Source organism: Crocodylus porosus, unplaced genomic scaffold (genome assembly GCF_001723895.1).
Source record: "Crocodylus porosus isolate Cpor-Errol unplaced genomic scaffold, CroPor_comp1, whole genome shotgun sequence".
Taxonomy (NCBI): domain Eukaryota; kingdom Metazoa; phylum Chordata; order Crocodylia; family Crocodylidae; genus Crocodylus; species Crocodylus porosus.
Window position 1 is genome coordinate 40,024,564 of NW_017728886.1, and position 14,636 is coordinate 40,039,199.

At 41.8% G+C, this 14,636-nt stretch overlaps 1 protein-coding gene across 1 annotated transcript in view; it reads left to right on the forward strand.

Annotated features, from left to right (window-relative positions):
• LOC109308593 (pituitary tumor-transforming gene 1 protein-interacting protein-like) overlaps window positions 1-14,636 on the forward strand; it is a 45,260-nt gene that overhangs the window by 13,345 nt on the left and 17,279 nt on the right. The window contains exons 4-5 of the mRNA XM_019532993.1: window positions 2,086-2,194; window positions 6,171-6,236. Coding sequence (XP_019388538.1) covers window positions 2,086-2,194; window positions 6,171-6,236 — 175 coding nt within the window. The remainder of the gene's footprint in view (window positions 1-2,085; window positions 2,195-6,170; window positions 6,237-14,636) is intronic.

Genomic DNA, 14,636 nt, shown 5'->3' on the forward strand with positions numbered 1-14,636 from the left:
GATAGCTGGCCTGCAGTCTGCTGCAACAGGTGGACTGACATGAGGAGATTGCTATCCTCAGCAGCTGAACCAGAGGCAGTAACAGTGGCCCTCTGGTTCATCACCTGGGATGGGGCAGCCATTTAGAGCTTCAGACTGGTTTGGCCAATTAGGCAATTAGTCCTGCCTGGGCTGCCTGTTAGGGCCCTTGACACTTGGAGAGAGTGCAGGACAAATTTGTGGCAATCCTGTCCAAAAGGTTGCTTCCCCCTTCTCCTCCACAAGAAGAGTTAAGGTTACACTTGTAAGAAATTTAAAATATACCGAGGTACAGAACTTTACAGTTAAATAATTCAGGCAACCTCACTTACGCTCTCCATAGTCACTGTGCAGCATCGTCACTAATTAGGGCTTTTTAGTTGTTTTATTGTTGTGTGAAACTGATTTTTGTAGACACATGTTAGATCTGACTTGTATCCAAGTTTTTTCCCCCTTGTATAGTGTTACAGCAGGGCAAAGTTCAGGTGTTTTGGCTACATTAATGGCCATAACATAACATTACTGCCTCTCTTCAGCACGCACAAATCTTTCGCCTTTTACTTGTGTAGTAAAACTAGAGGAAACCAAAAGAAAATTAAAGACAGTGCTATCATGGGATCTTCATAATGATTCATAGGTACAAATATTAATCTTGACTTTACTATTTTTTTAAAATAAAGTGATTTAGTTGTTGGACCAGACTACCCTGCCTTCAGCAGGGGACTGGACTAGATGATCTTGTGACCTATCAAGGGAAGTGGTGGATTCTCCATCTGTTGATATCTTTAAGTCAAGACTACATGCCTTAGGCTAAAGTAGGCCTGTGACAAACACAAGTTACTGAGGTCAAACAGGAACCTCAGTGCATGGAAGACTATCTCTATAGCATCCCCCAGACTATATTTCTTCAAGTCCCACCTTGTTGTTTTCTTTTTGTGATGCCTACAAATAGCTCAGCCATGGTTTGGCAGCTAGTGAGCTGTGATCACTATGTTGACTGGTGTTGTTTTATTGTATCCATGTTCTACCCTGACTGGTATAACTGTTAGTCATGCCTGCAGAGCAGCATTCACTTTGGCATCTTGCTGTCTGTTATATATTGACTGAGAGTTCTTGTCCTTCATGGAAGTGTTTCCACGTGGGCAAAGCAAGTTGGTCATGGACACATGCTTTGTCACCACAGGTCTGCAGCTTTTAGCCAAACTTCATGGTATAGACTAGATATAGGAGAGGGAGAGGAGCACTTTTCTTATTCTGGTGTATTGCTAATAGTGGTAGAGTTCTTATTTGAAACTACAAAATACTGATCATTAACTAAGGTCTGCTGATGCTGGAGAGAATGTGGTGCTCAGAATCACAAGGTGAGATTTGAAAATCACTAAAATTTTTAGTCAGGGAAGAAAAAAGTTGTTATCGAGAAGCTAGAGAAATAATACTGTCTTCTCACACATAACCTGCACCTTTTCCCATAAGCCAGCTGAGAAAAATTGGGGTGTGCTTTATATGGGAGAAAAAAGGGCTCTCTACTTGTCCAGAAATTTGGCAGAGGGGGCAGATTGTTGGCAGTTTTAATTGCTGCCCACTGACTATGGGAGGTATTGCAGTTAAGGCTGCCACCACTCTCTCCCTGTATTCCACCTGCTTCATCACATTTCTAGACCTGTGGGGAGACTCCTATCCCCAACTGCATGTTGAATTGGGATGGCATACAGGGTTGATCCACAACCAGACCTGACACTCCAGGTCTAACCCAACACATGGCTCTAGAACTAGTGTGTGGTCCTGGACTTGACATGCAGCCCCAGAGCCAGTGCGTGGGGTCAGACCCAACACACAGCACTGGTGTGCCAGATCAGGCTCCACTGGTCCATGTGGCCCCCAACCGCAGAGACCCCAGATCTCTAGCACTTACCCATACTTCATGGTAAGATTTTTTTTTATTATTATTCCTTCTTGAGGGCTTTCAAAAATAGGTTGTGTGTTATTTCGGGGGAAGGAGGGTGTTATATGCAAGAAAACATGGTAAATGTTAAAGTTTTATAAATTGTTTAAATGTTCACTTTACAGTAAACTTTGAGGCCCTTATCATCGCCATAGCTGTAATAGCAGGACTCATCCTAGTGTCCATAATTGCTTGCTGCTGTTACTGCTGCTACTGCAGAAAGTCTTCTCGGGGGTAAGTTGTTTTTTTTTCCCCTCCCCCATTAACTTCGGTTATTGTGACAATTCATAATCCCTAATAGTCTGAGTACAACTCAGTCTGGAAGATTTAAAAAAAGGGAAAAAAGAGAGAGGAAAAAAAAAGTCTTCTGTATCCTTCCGATAATAACATAACAAGGAAAAGGTTAGTAGTTATATTAATACGTTATATTAATTTGGTTCTTACCCAGATTTTTTTCCAAAGACTTAAGTGAAATTTAAATATTTTTAAAACTTTAATATTTATTTCATCAAAAGATGTCATATCTATTAGATAAACTCCAGACTGATATTCTTTTGTTTAGCTGTGCATTAACATTTTGATTTAGTATTATTCATTTGCAATTGGGGAAACAAATTCATGGTATAGCTGCTTCAGTATCTGAAGATTGATAGCGTTGCAACATCCTTCATTTATTTTAAATGACTGTCATCTGAAGTTTAAAATGTAAGTTAATTGGGGGGAAAAAACAGCCCAAAAACAGGCTACCAACACAGGAGAATGCTTGGTTTTGCAGGAAACCATCTTGTGGTTCTTAACTGGGGTTATGCAAGATCCTTTTGTGGGTGTAGCACAGGCACCACCACTGTGGTGGCATGAGGAAACTGCCCCAGGCACCTCAGATTTGTCTAAAGGAGGCAGGAGCACCCAGTCCTGCCATAGCCCCATGGTCCTCCTGGAAACAGAGGCATGTGGAGCAGGTGGACCTGGGATCAGGACCTTCAGAGGGTTCAATGAGGCCAGGTGCTTCTGCTGGCTTTAGGCTTATCTGGTTCTGCACAAGGTGTGCAGGGCAGTTATACCTGGCTGTGGTGGTGATGGCAAGACCCTGGCTGAGAACCACTTGTGTAAACTGAAGCAGCACAATAGTGATTCTCAGCAGGGGTAACTCAAATCTGAAAATGCTGAGAACCACTAACTTACATCATTCCAAATACTAGAATTGGCCTTTATATTATACAACAAAAGTCTGCGCCCTGGTAATCATTCTTTGATATAGGTACGCATCCAGATGAATGTCTTGAAACTTAAAGTAGTATGAATTACAGTACACTTCTATGAAATGCAAGCTTTGATTAATAATTAAAAGCTTTGGCAGAACTTAAATGTTTTAAGCTTTAAATCCAAAGTACAATTTTACAAGTACATTTTGATATTTAAATGTATAAAGTCCTAGGATCACATTTAAGACCATCTTACTTAATATAGAGCGTTAAGTATTTAGTTACAAGTAGTATGACAGTGCAGTGGAAGTAGAATTGCTCATGTTGACACATTAAATATTTTTCTTAGAAACCACAGTATTCAGTATCTGTTTTTGCAGATAATACTTGGTTCTTTTTTTAAAAGGTGCAAGTGAAATGTCTTTGAATAAGAAATAAATATTTAGAGTCTAGAGGTAATGCAACAAGTAACCTGTCAGTGTCAGCTCTTGCCACAGCAAAAATGGGCCAGCATGAAGAACAAAATCATATCATTGGGCAGCATTGTTCATAGCATTTAATATTCAGACATTTGATTCTGCTCCAAAGTCTTAGCAGGCAGGCGGTAGAATCTCTTAAGAAATCACCTATTCAAGGAGGTGGTATTTTCTTTTCTTCAAGGCTGTTTCTTGGCTAGTCTAGCTGTAAAACAATACCTTTAGGAAAAAAGATTGTGAGAATGCCTAACCAACGTGGTTTCAAGCAGATGTCCCTAGGATTCAGTAAGGAAGCTAAACTGTTTTAATCCTATTTACATGTCCTTGCTTTTTTTTAAAAAAAAAAAAACCCCGAATTTATATTCATAATGGGAAAACCCAGAAAGCAGTGTTTATTGGGACTTCACAACTGTTTGTGAATCTTTGAAACTGAGGGTAAAAGAGCAGTCAACCTGTCAGGTCTGTTCCTATCCCTAGAGCTATCAAGAGAAAAAAGGGACCTACTTCCTACACGTGCAGCAGATTCCATGGTTTTGTACACCAGATAATTCATGTGCATTGCTTTGGTTTCAACTGTTTTGAGCTGTTAGTGAATTTGTGCTGTTGCATAATTTTCGTGGTGCTAGTTCCCAACCTAGTGAAATATGGTCTGTTTCTACTTCCAGGAAGTAGATCTGAATTATGTAGTTTTCTTTTGTGTTTGCAGAGCACACCTGTATGTTCTGCCTGGTGGAAACTGAATTACCACACTGAAAGTGTCGGTGTAGGACTTCAGCATTTTTGGTCTGTACTGCCAGGCACTGGGACTTTAAACTTTTTGGAGAAAGAAGACTTTATGTGCCCTGCATCTGTGTCCCTTGGCTCCAGAGGACCTTACCTTAGAGCATAAAGATCTCTGGGGATTGCTTTTTCAGTATCTCAAGTGAGGTCTTATTTTGAGGAGGTGTCAGTGCTGCTCTATAGTGCCAATCCAAACTAAGGTGGGGAAAGAATATGATGAGCTTTCAGTGCCATGGAATTTGACAGGCTTAAAAGATAGAGGAGCACCATCAGCTTGAATCCAGAAAGCACCTTAGGAACTCTAATCCCTATTCTACTGGTGTTTCTCAAGCTCTTTTCCTAGTGCAGATACCTAGAACTCCTAGGATCTCGTACTTTTTCAGTTGATGGACCTGTCTGGCACTTGCTGCGCTTGCAGTCTAGCTCTCTTCATGGTTTTCTTCAATTGTAAAGATTCACTAAACGCATGCCACATGTCAAATGAACTTGGTCAGTCTGCTAAATTACTTCTGAAGTGCCATGTGTAGTTCTAGATTAGTTGACTTATGAGGGGTTTGATGTAGAAAACTTCCTTCAAGCCACTTCCTTCAAAGTGGTTTGAAGTAGAAAAAAAAGAATGCTTTTTAGTAATAATAGTAGAAGTGATAGTAGTAAATAATACCAGGTATGGTGGTCTTAGAGTGAGATTTAGAAGCTTTTTGGTTTTTATATATTTTGGAGTGAAATTGTCAAGTGAGTTGCTTATGTTGTTTCTGCCAGTATCTTTGATAAAACAGTTTTGCAAAACAGGTTTGAGGTTTTTGTTGTATGATAGATTTCGGATACCTACCATAGCTGTTCCAAATACAGAATACTTAAATGGGAAAAAAAATTGTCATGAAAGCGACTGTATTAGATAGAACCAAACTGTCCCACTTGCCATTAAAGATTACTTTTTGCTTCTTTTTTTCTCTTCTGTTAATGTGACAGGCCCACACAAACAGTAGAGTGGAAAATTAGACTCAAACTTATATTAACAAGTACATAATTCCCTGTAATCAAATTTAGTATTCGTGAGTGTTGTTTGCAGGAATAGTAGGTGTAAACATTTGTTGAACTTGTGATTTGCAATTTGAATGCCCCTAAATGAACAGCTAAATTCAGACTGCCACATTTGGTGTCTGTGTACGTCTCACCTCCATTAACACATTGTGTGACATGGTATAATTACTCTGTCTTAGCCACTGGGTGTCACTGTTGCTTCACTTAAATGCTGCTGAATGTGCATGTATCTGGTACTGTCTCCAATTCTCAACCAGCAGATGTTTGATATGACTATTTACAAAGTTTATCACATCTCCAAATGGTATGTTCAGTTTTGTGAGATAAATAACACCTGGAGAAATATGGTGAAAGCACCCATTCACTAAATCTAGAGCTCAGAAGAGTTGCAATTGATTATGTCAGAGGTGAAGAGGAGAAAAATAAGATCCTTTGGAATTTGCTTCAAATATGAGATCTGGAAAACGTTTATTTGATAACTTAGTAAAAATATTCAAGTGTTGCAAAAACAAAAATACTTTAGATTGACAAATTCGTTGCATTTTTCCTTTTAGTCCCACAGAACAGACTATAAGTCTAGCACAGCTGCAGTCTGTAAATTAGAGCAGACTAAAGCCTTTTCTTGAAGCTAGTTTAAGAAATTGCCAACACACTGATTTTCAAGCATTGAAAAAATTGTCTTCCCTTCTCTGACCTTCTTTTTTCTAATAGACCAAGTGAAGAGGAAGAAAGATTAGCCAGAGATCGAGAAGAGAGACGATTGCAATCTCTCCAACGGTAAGTTTTGAAAATGTAATGAGTAACCACACACTTCTTGCTAATATAATTATTATTCAGGTAGTAACCTTAGCTAGAAGGGACTGCAGTGTACACTGATAAGACTATAAATCGTCATTTCTGAAGCTAGATTTCAAAGGCTGGATAGAAGCATTGTTACCATTTGGCTAATTTGGTGCATCTGTTCCCAGTTGAAGGCACCATAAAATGGCAAACCAGTCATAAAAATGTTCTGCAAATTATTTAGAACATCTTTATGGCTGGCATCCATGTTATCTTAAATTGTGTGCATGTGTAGCACTCTTGCCACTTATGCTGCATATTTATCGTGGCATATTATAACTCATGGAGGGGGTTTACGACAACCATTTCCTGATTTTTGTTTCAGCTGTGCAAACTTTATACAAATGCAGGGAGCTGAAATAGTTATTTAAAAAACAAATTCCTTGTTTCCTTGTCTGAACTCTTTTTTTTTATTCCTGGCTCATCTAAGTCTAAATCTGCCCCTTCTCCCCCACAAATTGAAGAGCAGATGCATCAGTTTAATCACTGCTTAATTTAAATGACTGCCCTTGGGGAAGTGGGAGGTAGCTGAAGTGCTACCCCTTCTAGGGAGTTTAAATCCTGTGCCCAGCAGCTTGGGTTAATTGGCAATCAGCTGATTGCCTGCCCAGGCAGCTCTGAGTAAACTGGACCTGGGACTGTCCAGGGTTGGAACCAGCAATTGGCTCATTGTTGATTCCGGTCCCCAGAAGGCTCCAGGTCTGGAGCTGGACTTGGAGCTGACCATCACCTGAATATTGTCCCTGCCTGTGGGGCTGAAGGCACCTGACTGTTAATTTGCAAGTACAGGGGTCCCTCTGGGCTCCCCCTGCACTGGCAAGTAGTAATGGTATAACTGGGATCTGATCTCTGGTGCCAAAATTGCATAGTCTGCCATGAACATGTGGCATGACGGGAGGTGCAGTTCTGGGATCAGGGTCAGATTCCCGTCGCACCATTAAATTAACATGTGCGCCAGGGTCCCTAACATGCTAATAACCTTGCCAAGGTAGTATTTGTGTACATCTTTTTCTTGTACCAGGTTAAATTCATAGTTTAATTTCATAGCTTTTATACACCGTCATAAAATATTGGTTGCTATGGGAACATGAACTTCTGAATACCTGGTTTTATTTTTAACTGTACACTTAGCATGTCCTTTACATTCATGTTTAATTTGGGAAAGTAAGTTTTGTATGGCTTGGTTAGTTTTTGAAAATCATGCCCTACTATTCAGAATAGGGAAGGGAAGGAGTAGAATTTAGGCATTTTGCAAGTCGTCTTAGGATCAAAGAAATTGTGTTTTCAAGTTAACTGAGTAATATATTTTTAGACCTGACTGTGCAACTAATATTACATAACGTTTTTAAGAGTTGATGTTCACTTAAAGCTGCAGACCTAGTATATACTTCATGTGTTTGTTGCAATTTAAATGCTCCATGATTTGGCTGTTGAAGAGCTTCATCCTTGTAAATCATACTCTTTGGGCAAGCCTGATCTAGCTGACCTCAGGAACTTGGGAGTTGTGAGAGGGGAGGCAATGGGAGCAAATGGGCAGTAGGCATGTGATCTAGTCAGCTGCATGCCCTGGTTCGTTGCTACACTTGCTGGCTGTGTTGTTTAAAGGTGTCACAGTACTGCAGATCATCTTGGGTCCTGAGAAAGTGAGTTCTTCTTTTACAAATCTCTGTAATACCTCAACCTCAAGACTTCTTTTGTACGCCTTAAATGTGACCCCTTTTTTATTTCTAATGCTGGCTGCTATAGACCTCTGGCTCATGGAGGGAAAGACTGGGAAGATATGATTAATAGGAGGCATAAGCATTGTCAGAACTGGAGAAAACCTGAACTACCAGTGGTAGTGTTGATCAGATTTTTTTCTGAGGGAGTGGGATTGGTGGTGGGGGAAGCAGTGTTGAAAACTTCTTGAAAGTGGAAAATCTCTTCTTGTAGATTAGCTAGAAAGATTGTGCTGTGCAGCCGTATTCCTTCCATGCTGCCTGACAGCAGTTTTGAAAACAGAGCTGTCTCTGAAAAGGCAGAGAAAATGTGAGATGCCATGAAAAGTAATCATGGGGATTTGATGTGGTTTGACCCTAAGTGCTAGAATTCCAGTGTCTTCCAGTCCTCCAGAAGAAAAAATCCAGAATACCTAACGGCTGGCAGTGGAACAAAGTACCATGAGATAGGCATGTAGTGTTCTGGCTTGGTAAGTTGAAAAAGTCAGTGCGTGTATTACACACTGATTCAGAGGCAAGTAGATAATAGCTGCATGGATGCTGATATTGCAGAATGGGCAGTCTGTTCACAAAACCATAAAATAAAATTAAGCAAACCTTAGGCAGGAAGTAAAGTGCCATCTACAGGGCTGCTTAGTGCCAGGTTGCAGCTCCCCAGTCAGTGTTGGAAGATGAAAGGGAGAGGAGAGGGAAACAAAGTGTATCTGCTAACTTCACTGTGAAAACTTTTGTGGTTTGATAAACGCATAAGATTACCCATTTTGAGCCCAAAACAAATGCACTAAAGTACAAAGTACTGGTATGACGAAGTTGTCTTTAGTCACCAAACATTTGATACCTTGTCAAAAGGCCATGTGATTCTTTTAGCTCAGTCTGTCAAGGTCACTGAAAAAATGTTCAAACTGCCTTTGAAAATTTAAGTACAAAAATCCTTTGCTATTGTTCTAGCCCATTATGTTTAGGGTATTTAGATTTTTTGTTGCTGTTCTTTCTGGATCTAAATGCTGCACTTAGAAACGCTGTGTTACAAATTCTAGTCCATTATTTTTGTTAAATAACTTATAAAGGAAAACCTTCAGAAATACAAAATGTTGTAGTAATTATTTTATGGGCATTAAGATTATTGTGTGGAATCTGTAATGGAGGAGAAGGGAAGAAAAGCCTATTTCAGACACTTGTGATGTCATGGCAACCCTGAACACTGATTGTGATATTGCTCACCTGACCACCTGTCAGGTAATGAATTGAAAATAGTACTTTAAACTGGCTCCCCTCTCTGCTTCCAAAGAGTCCATGATGAATGGCTGCTGCTTCTTACTAAGAACTTTGACAAGCAGTCACTCAAGACTCATTTCCATCACTGCCACTATTTAACATCATTAGATAGTCTTCAAGAAATGTTGGAAGTTGACTGGGACTGTGATGTCAACAACATGGAAAGGATGGGTAATTCTGTTCTTTTTTCCCTGCCCAGACACTGCTGTGTCCTAGCTATTTCAGTGTGTGAGGAAGTTTTAAGCCTAGCTGAAACCCAGCTGGCAGAAACTGTTCAGTTTAGCATCTTTCCTGCATTCAGTGGAACCTTATGAGAAACAGGGGAGTGCTATCATCCCAACTTGTACCAAAGGCATATGTTGTCTTGCAGCTGAGTGCACTCTGTTTATATCATTCTGGAGTTACTGTTCATACTGGACTCTAGCAGCAACAGTTCCCCATGGCATTTTTAAGTCCCAACATATCGAAATGAAGTTATATTTTCCTTGTGGACAGTCACCAACTGTCAGAACTTCTGTATTTGTCTCTGGTCTACAATATTAATGCTTTTTCTCATTCTCTGAAATAGGGATGCTGTTGTTGATCTTTAATGATCTTCTGAGGGTATGTGTACTCTGTAGTTCAGAGACAGGCTAAGTCTGGCCTGCAGGCTGGATCCAGCCGGCAGCAGACTCCATTTCCCAACAGTCCTTGTCTGTGTGGCTGGGGCTGACTTCCCTGGAGACTGTAGCAGTAGCTGTGCTGCTATAGCATGGGGCTGGGTTTTCTGTGGAGTGGTGCTGGCAGGGCGTAGATCTGCTCTGGGGCTGGGCTGGGATCTTGCAGCAGTGACAACATGGTCTGGAGCTGGGACAGAGCTGCAGTCTGCAGCCTGCATGCTTCGGGCAGGGGTGTGCAGACAGCGTATTGCAGCTCTGCCCCCGGCTCCTTGTAGTGGTGACAGTGTGGTCAGGTGCCAGGACAACTGTGATCTGCTGCCTCTGCGCCTCTACCTGGAGCATGCAGGCTGCAGATCACAGCTCTGCCCCAGCTCTAGACAATAGTGTCACCACTGCAAGATCCCAGCCTGACCCTGGAGCAGCTCCCCACCCTGCTGGGACTGGTCTCCATGGAAACTCCAGCCCTGCACTGTCACAGTGTGGCTGCTGCTGGGGGCTCCATGGAAACTGGCCCCAACTACACTGGGCAGGAGCAGCTGGGAAATGGAGTCCACCTGCTGGCCAGATCTGCAGTTTTACACACTACTACTGTAGTTGCTTCTCATCAGGGTAGATTAGCCTATAATGCGCTCCATGCTGTTGCTAATTGATGCCAGTACCAAGCTAGTTAACTTCCAAGTAGCTTAGTTATTGCTTCATTGAAGTCGAATTATATGTACCCTAAATGATTATAATTGGATCCTGATGCTGGATTTGGCATAGATATCTTGCAGATCACCACTGCTGCTGAAATGCACTAGAAGACCTACAGTTTCCAGGTACACTGATTTAGCTCATATAGTGATTTTGATGAAGGGAGAATGTAGAGTCTTGAAGCTTTTGACTGTCAAAAGCTCTTTCTAGAAGTAACTATGGAAAGAACGTATTTTCCCCTATAAAAAAAAAATGGCCTTACTGTGAAAATTCCCAGGGAATTTGGAAATATGACTTAGTCACATATTGACTACACACACAAAAAAATTCAGTAGCAGAGTCATTGTTTTGCATCGGTATACTTGAAAGTGAGATGATAAACTAGCCGTTGATTTACAGGTTCAGCTACATGTTTCACATGCGAAATATGCCGGAGCTGCTTGTAGACTGTTTTTGTATTTTTTTCCTCATTTCTTACTGTGTATTGAGATGGTGTATTTCAAATTTCCGGATACTTATATTGCATCTGTATTTCTGGCAGCCTCCTCTCAGGTGCTTTCATCAAAACCATTAGCACTCAGGTCAGATTTCAGTGCATCTTTGTAAGGGCCCAGGCACATGCTTTATTTAAGATGTGTTTAAAGTGTTAATGGTACCATAAACAGTAACCAGGGCACACATTAAAGCCAGTTTAGAGCATGATAGTATAGCAGATGAGCCACAAAATTATTCTACCTATGATGTGAACATCTCTGCAGTTTACTTGTATCACGCTTTAAATTGAACACATAGCATGTCGAAGCTGACCCATGACATATCCCTATACTCAGATGAGCATAGAGATAGAGGTCTGGCAGCCCAGAGTTTAGGATACAGCCATCTGCTACCTGATCAGTAGTATTGGGCTGGGGGCAGCATTGGGTCCTGGACCTGGTGCCCTCTTTTGTTTCTGGGAGGCAGATTGGGGGAGGGGATTAGAGGGTGTCTCCTTGATCTTGGGCTCACTGTCTTGGATCTTTAAAAGCAGGTGTACAGCTGGGAGCCCTAGCTGCACACCTGCTTTTTGAAGTTCCCAAGGCACTGATGGAAGCAGCACCTGGGAAGCTAGCAGCTATACTCCCCATCTGCAGGCATCATTTCACAGTATGGGTCATGGGTCCCAACTTGCCGTTGTCCTTGCCCCACACTGTGCATCTGAGTCCATAGAGTGCTTTAAAGAGCACCACTGAAGCAGCTTTTCCAGGTTTCTCCCCAGGGACTTTAATCCCATGCCCAGCAGCACTGGCAGCACAAGATCAATGGTTCCCAGTAGGGTTTAAAGCCCCTAGTGGAGGAAGCCCTTCAGCTCATTCCCCACAGCCATGAACCTCTGATCGCCTGCATCAGGCAGTTCAGTCAGAGCTATAGAGCATGGGGTTTTGACAGTCAGCTAATTGTCTGCTCAGCCAGGACAGCCCTGGTCCCAAACCAGACCTCGGGCTTGTCCAGCTGGGGCCAAGAATCAGTTGATTTTTAGCTCCAGCCTCCCAGACAGCACTGGGGACTCAAACTGGACTATGATCCCAGGCTTCCCCTTCAGTAGCAAGTAGTAATGGCATGATTGAGATCTGATAGGTAACAGATCCCAAAATGGTGCCTTCTGAACCTGACATGCAGGGCAGGGATCACATCTGAGTGTTCCATTAAATGAACGTATGCCAGGGGCTCAAGACAGTAATCCTGCACTGAAGCTTATCTAGTATTTTGTAAGATTAATGTTTTAATTGCTGAAATGAATGACCAGCCAGTGCATGTACCTTACAAGGGTTAATTAGACATGGTAAGCAGTGTTCAGGATTCCTTTTCGGACCACCTTCCTTATTTGGGGAGAGCATTGTTGTCTTTAGGAAGGGGCATTCTGATGCCTATGTGGGAGGATAAATATGTTCAACATTCACCCAGTCCATGGCAAGTGTCCACCTTCCGGCCACCTTCGGTCAGTTGCAACTGGGAACTCCCAGCAGCATTCTCTTTCTGCTTGTTGCCACTTCTGTATTGCTAGAGGCTTTGACAACTAATAAAGGGATAATGTTGCTTTAATAACTTGTTACAAAGAAATATATTCTTGTGTGAGGAGTTTGTTTAGGCCATATTCCATCTTCTTGTTACTGTGAGCCATCTATCTATTGGTTCAGTAACAAAGTTGAACAACTGACATAAGTGCCAGCTTTTTTTTCTTTGTTTCTTTGTTTCTTTCTTTTTTTAAGTAAACTTCCTGTGGATGGTTGCTATCCAGAGTTCTGCAACCTCATCTCCTGGTTTTGAATCAGTTCCCTTCTAGGCTGATTGTTGCACAAGCAGTCAGCTTTTCCATATTATTTGAGGCAATCTGTCCCGCCATTAGAAAGAGACCTTTCTCCCATCTGTCGCATGCCCCTCATTGCTATTTATCCCCAGTGTGAGGGTGAATTTGAAAATTGGTATGTTCAAAATTACTTTGGCATTATTAACTTTAGAGTAAGAGTGACAATAGACTACCTTTGTGGACAGTTTCCATTTTTACTTTTATGGCCCATATACAGTGCTTGAATACTTTGAGCACCTTTGGACTTGATGGGTGATAAACCCCCTCTATAGGAGAAGCACAGCTACTGTGGATCTGTTTTTATTGTAGTGATAATGGTTTCATAGTTGTTAGGGACTGAAAAGGACTTTACAGATCATCAGTTCCAGTCCCCCTGCATGTGGGCAGGAAAGACTGCTGGGATCAGATGATCCCAGCAAGACGGACGTCAAGAAGTATTTTGAAGATTGCCAAGGTGGGTGACTACCACTTCTGGGGGCAGCCTGTTCCAAACCTTCGACACTCGGCTTGTGAAGAAGTTTTTCCATATGTCTAGCCTGAAGCAATCTTCAGTCAACTTGTGCCCATTGTTTCTTGTCCTCTCCTGGAGGGGGCCTTGGTGAAGAGATGCTTTCCCAAACCCTGATGTACACCCCAGTATACTTACAGGCTGCAACCAAGTCCTGTTTTTCCCCCCTCCCCCCCGCCCCCAAGTCTTCCTTTCAACAGGCTGAACAATCCCAAGTCCCTCAGCTTCTCCTCATACATCTCCATCTCCAGGCCTCTAATCATGCATGTGGCTCTCCTCTGGACTCTCTCAAGCTTCTCCACATCCTTCTTAAAGTGCAACACCCAGAACTAGACGCAGTACTCCAGTTGCAGTCTCACCAAGGCCAAGTAAAGCATGAGAATGACTTCCTTTGCTTTGCTTGAGATGCCTTGGTGGGTGTATGCCAGTGTTTGGTTAGCTCTGCCAGCTACAGCATCACATTGGTGGCTCATGTTCATTTTGTTGTCAATTATGATACCCAGGTCTTGCTGATACCCAGGTCTTGTTCTGTTGTAGTGCTGGCAAGCAGAGCACTGCCGAGCCTGCAAGTGTGTTGTGGGTTCAGGTGAAGAGATCTATTTTGTGTGTACTTGGGACACCTGGTTGTTATAGTTTGTGTGGGGTCTACTACTCAGGCTCTGGTGTTCACTAAAATTCTGTATGCATCTGATAGCTTTTGTTCTATTTTCCAAGAGAGCTACAAATCTGATCTGGCAATAAAATTATAACAAGATGACAGCTACAACTTGTAGGGGAAGAGAGCAGAGTAGCTGATAAAGAAAAAGATGCAAAGTGAAAACTAACCACCACTGACAGTAGACAAAATAAGACTGCCTATTGGTCTAAGAGAGAGGCTTTTTTAAAAAAAAAATTTAGTATTGCTCTGCAATATCTCCAGATTAATGTTTGAGTGAATGATACTACTCTAATTGCCATGGTGCAGACTGTTAACAAATGGAGCTGATTAAACAGCTTCTCTTACAACTAACTTCCATAAGTCAAGCAATGGCACAAGGTATTTTTTTTTCTTTCTTGCATGTCTAAGCTTGGAAATTCCACCAAAATGTAATTCTTCTGGACAACTCTACAATGACAGATATAGGGAAAGAGAGTTCTCAG